Consider the following 11,712-nt stretch of genomic DNA (forward strand, 5'->3'; position numbering starts at 1 on the left):
AAAATTAAAGTTTTTCATTTTTTAAAAACTCTCCTGATTTTAATTACCAAGTTGAATTATAGTGCGCGTTCATGAAACACGTTTTTAGCACCGTTAACGTTACTGCGCATAGAAGAAGCAGTTGAAATTGTAAATATATAGGGATGGGCAAGATGGGCTTCTCGATATCTATACTTAGAGATATCGATACTTTTCCTTAAACTATCGAGTATCTGGGAATCGATACCAAACGGAACAATTTTCAAGTATCGATAGTTACAGCTCGATCCAGAATCGGCTATCGATACTTTTCCGGCAAAATTTGTTTATGCAAATAATATGAATTGACATTAAAGACATTCAAGACTCAAGTTAGTTGTTGAATTTAATGAATTTACAGAGCCGCTAAGCCCCCAGGATGCTCCGGTACACCCATACTTACTAATTCCCAAAAAGTATAAAAAAATGCCATTACTTAGATTTTATAAAAATATATTACTTTATAAAATTACACACATAGAATTTCAAATAATTCTGTAACAATTCATTTGTAAAACCTATCTGCAGTTTTAAATTTATTTGTTTAATGTTTTATTCATTATTTTGTGGTAAATAACTAGGAATTAAAAAGTCTTTTATTAACCGGTTATAACATACTTCAGGCAACTGAGCTACTGGATTTCCTTCGTGGATTCCTCTTTTCTCTTCTACTGATTTTATTACTTCTGATGTAAATGCGTGAAAGTTGATTGGGTGGCCTTTTTGCAAAACACGGCATATCTCTTGAATAAACCAAGTTCCTGTATGATCAGAGTAAATAATATAATAGTTTTCAATCAAATCAGCTTACAAATTACCTTCTACTTCATTTCGCATTGCTTTGTAGCCTCCCAGAGTTGCTTTAAACATACAAAAATTTTTAAAGCGTGTAACATCTGAACAAATTGTTTCATTTATCTCATCTGTTGTTAAAAAAGAGTCCGGTGGTATTCCTGTTATAATAAATGTATAAAATCATCATTATGAAAGACACATTTTTAAATTTATAAGTCATAAGCAGGGTTCTTTTCTACTAATGGAACATAGTATTGAGTTATTTGACTACAGCACTTTCTAGCATGACATTTAATAATATCTTTCAAACCACTAATTTCATGTCATATTAGTTCAATAATTATCAATGATCATTGCATAGATATCACTTTTACTTAACTGTTCACAATTGTATTATTTAATATTACATTAAAGGAGGATATAAAATATTGAAGTACTATAGTTATATAACATAAACTCATCTACTATTCTACACTTTAGAAAAATAAAGTATACTATTACCTGCAACTGTCCCTTGGCAAGCTTGGATAATTACAATTTTAATAACATTTTTTAATATAGATGAACAAATCTTATCATTCATAGTGTCAAAAGAAATTTTTCCCTTGTCTGAAGCTACAACTCCTCCTGTTTAAAGATATGAAATAATTAATTAAAAACAGCTTTTTATTCAGAAAGTCAACTTCATTAGTTATTTTTAATAAATTTACCATTATATCCATGGGTTAATATGCAAAAAAATAAACAATCATATGGGTCTTTTGGATTTTCATAGATTTTATCTTGAAGATTTTCCATTATATTTATTAATTTTTCTCTCTTTATATCATTATATATACATACTTCAAAACCAAGACCCTTAAATGTTTTTTTTAGATTTTCACAATCAAAATTTGTGCCATATCGATCTTTATACTGCAAAACAAAACATATTTTATATTTGAATCATAACAAACTTATCAAGTTATAAGTATTTAAATACCTGGGGTCCTAAAAATAATTTTTCATTGATGATGATGCAAAGTCCTTTTTTAATATTGTATAGATTTTTAAAATGAGTAGGTACCATTCTTATATTATTTAGCACAGATTCTTGTTGTTTAAGATCTTCACAGATAATATTTGCTAAATTTAATTTCTTTAGATTTTCATATAAATTTTTAATATTTACATCATTGAAACCTAAAGATGGATAAGATAAATATGATCATAGTGAATAATACAAAGAGAACAAAATAATAATATGTGTATACCTGGTAAAATATTGATATATTTTATATCATGCCAAAATAAAATATGTAACTCTAAAGATGAAATATTTTTTAAACCAGAGTGATATTCAGTTTGTATATCTTTCTTGATAGCTGCAATTAAGACATTTGTTTCATTCTCATTTAATTGTTCACATAGATTATACAAACATTTCTTTAGGGTTGAAATGTGCTTGGAATATGATAGTATATTTGGAGCATATAATAAGTGTAACGGCCTTAAAGGTATGCCTAATTTTTTTATTATTTTTTTATTGTTAATCAAAACAATTGCTTCTAAAAGCTTATGTTTCCAATTTTCAAAAAAACAATGATTTAATACAAACTGAGTCAAAATATTATTGAAGTCACTGGTATTATTAATACAATGAATAATATCTTCCACACTTTGGTGATTACACATTAAAAACAAAATAGATATTTTTTCATCTATATCAAGATCTTCTTCTATGCTTTTCAAAGAAATAATATTCAGTCTTTCTTCTATTGTTTCAAACATATTTAAATTGTTATGATGGATAGTTTTAGCATCTATTTCTAAAGCCATAATTCTCAATTGCTCAAGAAGTACTGTATTAGAGTTTGCTTGAAAATTCTGTCATTTTTAAATATACATATTATAATAACAATACTAATTATTATTAAATATGACAGAACGTCCAATGGAGTACAGAACAATTGTCTTGTCGGTTGTCAAGTCGGCAATCTTTGGGCTGCTTTGGGCGAGAATGCATGACAAGATTGGGCAAGATTAGCAAGTTCCTGGGATGGGGATGGGACTGGATGGGACTGGCTGGACAGGCTGGACTAGGCTGGCCGGCTGGACCAGGCTGCCCGCTGGCTGGACTATTCTATTATAAAACACCGCACAAAACTGTTTGAAATGGGTGCGTTCTGCTGTTGCATTGCCAGTAGTGCCAACTCCTACAATAGAAATTACTTTGCTGTAGCTATAATGTATGTACACTGACATTCATCGAATCTGCTCGTGAAGAATGGCCTACTAGATTTGTAACTAGCTGGACAGCTTCAGGTCTCTAGTTCTCACCAAAGCGTAAAACGTCACGGTGACGTCAGATGACGTCACGATGACGTATTGGAGTCGTGGTGGGGAGAATAAGGAGAATCTGGTAAATTGCATATACTCGAGTGTAGCGGTTGATCGTCTTACTTTTGTCAAAAGTATATCATCTCGGGATAAAATGGTATAGTAAGAATTTTCTTCTTTCTCTGTCTAATAGCATAAGAGTGAGAGAGAAAGACATATGATACCCCATGTGCCCATTGATTCTGCTCGAGCACGTTTTTGGTATAGTGATAGGAATTTTGGTATACTGATAGAAGCGGTAATAATATAGTAATCAAACGACAGATCAATAAAAAGAAGAGGGCATATTCCAATGAGTGAAGTGTCAAAATGTGCAACTTAACCTCTGTAATTTGTATTAATTTATTAAAATAACTTGTAAGTGATGAACTTTTAATAAAATCATATTAAGTGTTATAAATTTGTATAAAAAATATGTATTTTAGTTTTAACCTATTATTGTGTAACATATGGTGTATAAAAATAACTGAAAATATATATTTTAAATTAAATTTATGTTGTTGATATTTTGTCAAGAATAACACATCATTAACTTTTATATTAATAATAAGGAGCTATATTCTTGAGTCGTAAAGTCCATTGGAGCTTGCAAGTCAACTATGGATCCCAAGCTTACAGCAATAAGATTCTACGAATAAAGAAGATGCAATTCATTATTAAAATAGATAATCGTTAACTCAGATTTTTTTGCAGAAACCTAATATCAATAGTGACAAGCTTTCGTATCTATTTCCAATTGGTGATGCTGGAAGAGAACCTCTGAGAGCTCCTGACAGCTCAACTGCCACAGGTCCAAGAAACAGCTATTTACGTAAATCTGTCCAGTGTCATGCAATACATTATCCAGAAGCCATTCTGCTATTATCCAGCTAATGTTTCTACGCAATATAATTAATTACTTATTAATTTTCAAATATACTAAATATGTAAAGAAGAAAAAGCCAATATATTAAAATCCATTTACTTACACTACATCTCATTACGTAACCATGAGTGAATATTGTTGAATGGTGACAGAACAGTTTATAGTTGCAGAATCAGAATACATTCCTGTTGTGGGTAATGTTGCTGGGTCCTTTTGTTCTTTCGCAGTATCCAAAAGCAGCAAATTTGCAATGATTTTACAATTATAGCCTATATTCGAAGAAAACTTTAATACTTAAACTTAAATTGAAGAATATTCAAATGATTAATAGTAACTCCTTACGGATTAAGATATCTTGCATTATTTTCAATTTCTGCTACCAGTGCGTATAGGCAAATTCAGTGGTAAATTGTTATTCTCATCACTTAGAGCTTGTTAATCCTGTAAGTTACGTAGCACTTTAAAGTGGGCAAACAAATCCTTACGCTGCATTATATTAGTCTTCTCTTCCTTCGCTAACTTTTGAAAATTCATATATTACTGTTATCCACGAGTATATTTACCCAGTGGCTGAAAAATATTAGAAAGAGTATGAAAATTCATTCTTAAAAGTAAGCATAAATTATTTCCATATTCATAAAGTTATACATACCTATTCTATTATTTAGCTGGATGTTAGCTGCCACGAAGACATCCATATGTAATGTGCCTGCCCTCCTTCCTTTTTAATCCAGTGTATTATCCTAATAGTTTGCTGCAGGACAGTCTTAAGTCAGAAATAGATTGAAGTGTGATAATTCGGTTCTACTTTCTCTTTACCCTGGCCTACCATGAGGAGATACTCTTTTTTATCTTGATTTTTCATAACGTAAATGATAAATAATTATTCCTGAAATAAAAACGTGCACACACACATATATATATATATATATATATATATATTATTGTCTTTTCAGATTATATACTCTATTTTTTATCTTATATAATTTATTTTTTTTTTTTCTTTTTTTCAGTACTCCGAAAATTGATTTACGTTAAATAATATTGGTGGCCCTGAAAAGGGCCGATTTTTGGATCCGACACGTGGCAGAGCACATTCCTTTTTTATACCATGCAATCCGATCCATCTAAAAAAATACCCATTCGAAACCAACAACAGTAAAGCTCATTCAATAATCCGTCCAGTAGCCATTCCGCTCGATCACTTGATTAAGTCGATTAGGTATCGAGTTAGTCAAGTTAGCTAAGAACTCTGGGTCAGACCTAAGGCCTTCCCAGATATTCTTCGCTTGATCGAGAATCGCTGCCCTCGTCCTCGCGCCTGGCTCTATCCATCGTCTGGACATCAATGCCCAGACGTTCTCAATTAAATTGAGATCCGGTGATCGAGCGGGCCAATCCACCACTTCCAACTCCGGGTGTCGCGCAAACCACGCTCGCGTTTCGCGTGAGGTATGGATCGCTGAATTGTCCTGCACAAATCGGATCACCGGTACTTCATCCGCGGGATATACATTACGCACGCTTGGGAGAAAAATTTCTTCCAAGATGCGAATGTATTCCCGGGAATTCATACGTGGAGAAATCTCCACAAGATCACCGATATGTTCACCGGAAATCCAGCCCCATACGCCACACGATACGCGTCCAGACCGATGAGTCTGGAAGACGTGGTTTGGCTGCAACCGGGTATCGTTCGGGCGCCACACGTGCAAGGCCTGAGCCTGAGAGGGCAACGATATGAAAACCTTTTCATCGGTCCATATCGTAGCCTTCCAATCTGCACGGCTCCGCGAAAGATTCGCGAGGGCATAGCCAACTCTCTGCTCACGGTGAGCAGGAGTTAATGGGATTTTACGCGCTGGACGACGGCAGTGAATACCTGCAGAGTGTAAACGCCGCAGGCCGGTGGTCACTGAAGCTGGATAATCTATCTCCTCCACTATGTCGCTGACACTAGCGAAGGGATCTTCTTCGATCCTGCTCAGCAGCTGCTGGTCATCGATCTCCGAAGTCCTTTTCTGCCCTCTGTTCTCCGCTCTCCGGTCACGCAGTGCGTGGTCTCCGCCTTCGCGGTACCGACGTATCCAGCGCCTGACGGTGGTCTCGTGTGCCCCGCAGAGTACAGCGATCTCACTCGCGCTTTTCCCGCACTCAAAATAGCCAATGGCTCTTCCTCTGGTAGCCTCACTATGCTGTGACATCGTCGACGTATCCAATAGATATGAATGTTATAACAAATTAACGTTATTATCGATACTTCTAATTCAATAATCGAGGCATTATTCACTTTTATCTATAATAACGTTAATTTGTTATAACATTCATATCTATTGGATACGTCGACGATGTCACAGCATAGTGAGGCTACCAGAGGAAGAGCCATTGGCTATTTTGAGTGCGGGAAAAGCGCGAGTGAGATCGCTGTACTCTGCGGGGCACACGAGACCACCGTCAGGCGCTGGATACGTCGGTACCGCGAAGGCGGAGACCACGCACTGCGTGACCGGAGAGCGGAGAACAGAGGGCAGAAAAGGACTTCGGAGATCGATGACCAGCAGCTGCTGAGCAGGATCGAAGAAGATCCCTTCGCTAGTGTCAGCGACATAGTGGAGGAGATAGATTATCCAGCTTCAGTGACCACCGGCCTGCGGCGTTTACACTCTGCAGGTATTCACTGCCGTCGTCCAGCGCGTAAAATCCCATTAACTCCTGCTCACCGTGAGCAGAGAGTTGGCTATGCCCTCGCGAATCTTTCGCGGAGCCGTGCAGATTGGAAGGCTACGATATGGACCGATGAAAAGGTTTTCATATCGTTGCCCTCTCAGGCTCAGGCCTTGCACGTGTGGCGCCCGAACGATACCCGGTTGCAGCCAAACCACGTCTTCCAGACTCATCGGTCTGGACGCGTATCGTGTGGCGTATGGGGCTGGATTTCCGGTGAACATATCGGTGATCTTGTGGAGATTTCTCCACGTATGAATTCCCGGGAATACATTCGCATCTTGGAAGAAATTTTTCTCCCAAGCGTGCGTAATGTATATCCCGCGGATGAAGTACCGGTGATCCGATTTGTGCAGGACAATTCAGCGATCCATACCTCACGCGAAACGCGAGCGTGGTTTGCGCGACACCCGGAGTTGGAAGTGGTGGATTGGCCCGCTCGATCACCGGATCTCAATTTAATTGAGAACGTCTGGGCATTGATGTCCAGACGATGGATAGAGCCAGGCGCGAGGACGAGGGCAGCGATTCTCGATCAAGCGAAGAATATCTGGGAAGGCCTTAGGTCTGACCCAGAGTTCTTAGCTAACTTGACTAACTCGATACCTAATCGACTTAATCAAGTGATCGAGCGGAATGGCTACTGGACGGATTATTGAATGAGCTTTACTGTTGTTGGTTTCGAATGGGTATTTTTTTAGATGGATCGGATTGCATGGTATAAAAAAGGAATGTGCTCTGCCACGTGTCGGATCCAAAAATCGGCCCTTTTCAGGGCCACCAATATTATTTAACGTAAATCAATTTTCGGAGTACTGAAAAAAAGAAAAAAAAAAAATAAATTATATAAGATAAAAAATAGAGTATATAATCTGAAAAGACAATAATATATATATATATATATATATATATGTGTGTGTGCACGTTTTTATTTCAGGAATAATTATTTATCATTTACGTTATGAAAAATCAAGATAAAAAAGAGTATCTCCTCATGGTAGGCCAGGGTAAAGAGAAAGTAGAACCGAATTATCACACTTCAATCTATTTCTGACTTAAGACTGTCCTGCAGCAAACTATTAGGATAATACACTGGATTAAAAAGGAAGGAGGGCAGGCACATTACATATGGATGTCTTCGTGGCAGCTAACATCCAGCTAAATAATAGAATAGGTATGTATAACTTTATGAATATGGAAATAATTTATGCTTACTTTTAAGAATGAATTTTCATACTCTTTCTAATATTTTTCAGCCACTGGGTAAATATACTCGTGGATAACAGTAATATATGAATTTTCAAAAGTTAGCGAAGGAAGAGAAGACTAATATAATGCAGCGTAAGGATTTGTTTGCCCACTTTAAAGTGCTACGTAACTTACAGGATTAACAAGCTCTAAGTGATGAGAATAACAATTTACCACTGAATTTGCCTATACGCACTGGTAGCAGAAATTGAAAATAATGCAAGATATCTTAATCCGTAAGGAGTTACTATTAATCATTTGAATATTCTTCAATTTAAGTTTAAGTATTAAAGTTTTCTTCGAATATAGGCTATAATTGTAAAATCATTGCAAATTTGCTGCTTTTGGATACTGCGAAAGAACAAAAGGACCCAGCAACATTACCCACAACAGGAATGTATTCTGATTCTGCAACTATAAACTGTTCTGTCACCATTCAACAATATTCACTCATGGTTACGTAATGAGATGTAGTGTAAGTAAATGGATTTTAATATATTGGCTTTTTCTTCTTTACATATTTAGTATATTTGAAAATTAATAAGTAATTAATTATATTGCGTAGAAACATTAGCTGGATAATAGCAGAATGGCTTCTGGATAATGTATTGCATGACACTGGACAGATTTACGTAAATAGCTGTTTCTTGGACCTGTGGCAGTTGAGCTGTCAGGAGCTCTCAGAGGTTCTCTTCCAGCATCACCAATTGGAAATAGATACGAAAGCTTGTCACTATTGATATTAGGTTTCTGCAAAAAAATCTGAGTTAACGATTATCTATTTTAATAATGAATTGCATCTTCTTTATTCGTAGAATCTTATTGCTGTAAGCTTGGGATCCATAGTTGACTTGCAAGCTCCAATGGACTTTACGACTCAAGAATATAGCTCCTTATTATTAATATAAAAGTTAATGATGTGTTATTCTTGACAAAATATCAACAACATAAATTTAATTTAAAATATATATTTTCAGTTATTTTTATACACCATATGTTACACAATAATAGGTTAAAACTAAAATACATATTTTTTATACAAATTTATAACACTTAATATGATTTTATTAAAAGTTCATCACTTACAAGTTATTTTAATAAATTAATACAAATTACAGAGGTTAAGTTGCACATTTTGACACTTCACTCATTGGAATATGCCCTCTTCTTTTTATTGATCTGTCGTTTGATTACTATATTATTACCGCTTCTATCAGTATACCAAAATTCCTATCACTATACCAAAAACGTGCTCGAGCAGAATCAATGGGCACATGGGGTATCATATGTCTTTCTCTCTCACTCTTATGCTATTAGACAGAGAAAGAAGAAAATTCTTACTATACCATTTTATCCCGAGATGATATACTTTTGACAAAAGTAAGACGATCAACCGCTACACTCGAGTATATGCAATTTACCAGATTCTCCTTATTCTCCCCACCACGACTCCAATACGTCATCGTGACGTCATCTGACGTCACCGTGACGTTTTACGCTTTGGTGAGAACTAGAGACCTGAAGCTGTCCAGCTAGTTACAAATCTAGTAGGCCATTCTTCACGAGCAGATTCGATGAATGTCAGTGTACATACTACCATGGAGGATACGGCGACACTTTACCAAACGATGTTGGTAGTTTTGTTATTGAAGGTTGGCAACATTGAGACCATAAAGCAAAATTGTCAAGATGGAAACCTTAGTCCCTCTGCCATGCGGTAATATTTTTTCGATCATGCCCACATATGCAAATGTGTGTGTGCCTCAAACATGATTTGGAGCAGTTTTGAGTGAAGATTGGTTAAAAAGAATAGCATTTAAAAATATAATTTAATAAAAGTTTCTGATTTGTAACTTCTTCAATAAAGGAAAGGATTGAAGAAATAACTTTATAAAAGAGAGAGCTTTTAATTATAAAATACTTTAAAAAAATTTCTGCGTTAAAGTGAATTAAAAGACAGAATTATTATCAGATAAGTTTTCATATTCTTCTATAGTTATTGGACTAATAATCAAAGTAGGAGCAAAATTCTTTGTTAAGTTTTTTTTCCTTTCGCAGGCTATTTTATATGAAAGTTTTATCATTCCCAGTGATGTGCAAACAATAAGGATAGGTGACATCTCCACTTTAATCTCTAATGGATAATATTGACAACAAATGGTGGCAGCATTTTAATTTCTTAATATGCCAATCAAAACATTATTACATAGAGAACTGAAAATAGGAGTAATTAATGCTTCTATGCGTTACAGTGTAATTGGATTTAACTTTTGGAATCATCAACGTATAGTGCAAAAATGATTTTTAACATTGTTATGCATAAGTGAGTATATAAACATGTTTATATTGCCACATTTATTCTTTCATTATTATAAAGATACAAGACTTAAATATATAACAATAAATAAATATGTAACTTTTGCTGTAAGGTACAATAGAAATTATATACTTAAAATATAAAGATAGATGACATTCAATTGCTTTTAGAATCATTCTTATTAGTTACCATAAGTATTACTTCATTAGAATTTTGAAGATATTTATTTTTGATAACAATTAATTCATTTAAAACATTGTAAGGATTGTCTTCATCGATGATAATTTCTGGAATATTTCCCTTGTTGATTTCTTTTAATTCGATTACTCTGTTGCCCATATTTTTTGCAGCATTCATCATATTTAATCTATCTTGTTGAATTAACTCCTTTATGCTAGTGAATTCGTCCATGAAGTTCATAATTTGCAACAAACCTTCTTCATTATCTTTAGTTTTCTCAATATAATGATAAAATTCCATTATTTCATTATTAAAATCAATATCTTTTTTTTTCCTCTCTCTGGATTTATAAATGTTACTTTTAATTTGTACTATTTCGTTTTGTTTTTCTTCTAATAATAGTTTTATATAGCCTTAAAAAGAATATTCATATTTAAGATTCTTTTTTGATTTTATGTTCCAGGATGAAAATGAATTAAAAATTGTTAAAACAATTACTGCAGTGGAAATAGGATTTAAATACAATGGGATTGAAACAATTCGATTAAAAAATAAGTTAATGGAAAGTGAAAGAAGTTTTATAATAGTTAAAGACTTACTCATTACGATTAAAGGATATCTTATTTCCAACTCTTATAATGATATATTAATATAGAAAACAATTTACTTTTAATATTACTTATAAATTGGTAAAGAAACTAAATACGTTATTGTTACTTACTGACAAAAGCATTTATATGTGGCTTTTTCCCTAAATATTTATTCATCCTACTGTTATAACATTCAGAAAAGTTGTTAGTTCTATTTTCCAATTTGAATACAGAAAAATTTTCAGGTTTAATTTGTTGAAGCCAGAACTTTTCATAATAGGAGAAATAATTTTGAAATAAATTTCCAAACTGGTATTCAGTCTTACTTCGTATTAAATGAAAAGCATCTATTATATAATTGTATGGTAATAAGGCTAAAAGTATAAGTTTTCTAATAATCAGAAACCTCTCTGGGTATACATTTTTATTTATAGTTCGGCTTATTATAGAAAAACTTTGGGCTTTCTTTATTAATGCCTTAAATATAGAGAACAAACAACAAATTTATTATAATCTTAAATAGCTTAAATTTCATGAAAACTTGAATATTTATTGAAAAATATGAAAATCTGAGAATAGCTCGAAAACTAAAAGTT

General features: G+C 33.9%; 1 protein-coding gene across 1 annotated transcript; it reads right to left on the bottom strand.

The window, feature by feature from the left end:
- Positions 1-472: 472 nt before the first annotated feature.
- LOC136785807 (caspase-8-like) lies at positions 473-2,866 on the bottom strand. The gene is made up of 6 exons (XM_066747087.1): positions 2,067-2,866; positions 1,796-1,995; positions 1,524-1,728; positions 1,315-1,440; positions 837-971; positions 473-779 (listed from the first exon to the last, which is right to left on the bottom strand). The coding sequence occupies exons 1-6, from the start codon at positions 2,629-2,631 to the stop codon at positions 571-573; spliced, it is 1,440 nt and encodes a 479-aa protein (XP_066603184.1). The 5' UTR covers positions 2,632-2,866; the 3' UTR covers positions 473-570.
- Positions 2,867-11,712: the final 8,846 nt, after the last annotated feature.

The sequence above is a fragment of the Prorops nasuta genome, unplaced genomic scaffold (assembly GCF_024137725.1).
Source record: "Prorops nasuta isolate Cenicafe-Biocafe unplaced genomic scaffold, Cenicafe_Pnas_1.2 PNAS00003, whole genome shotgun sequence".
Taxonomy (NCBI): domain Eukaryota; kingdom Metazoa; phylum Arthropoda; class Insecta; order Hymenoptera; family Bethylidae; genus Prorops; species Prorops nasuta.

Excerpts from the sequence above, each read along its gene's own strand:
- LOC136785807 (XM_066747087.1), bottom strand. The coding sequence starts at position 2,631 with ATGGCTTTAGAAATAGATGCTAAAACTATCCATCATAACAATTTAAAT. Across the intron at positions 1,441-1,523 it reads ATTAACCCATGGATATAATG|GAGGAGTTGTAGCTTCAGAC; the intron begins GTAAATTTATTA and ends ATCTTTAAACAG. Across the intron at positions 972-1,314 it reads TTGCCAAGGGACAGTTGCAG|GAATACCACCGGACTCTTTT; the intron begins GTAATAGTATAC and ends TTATTATAACAG.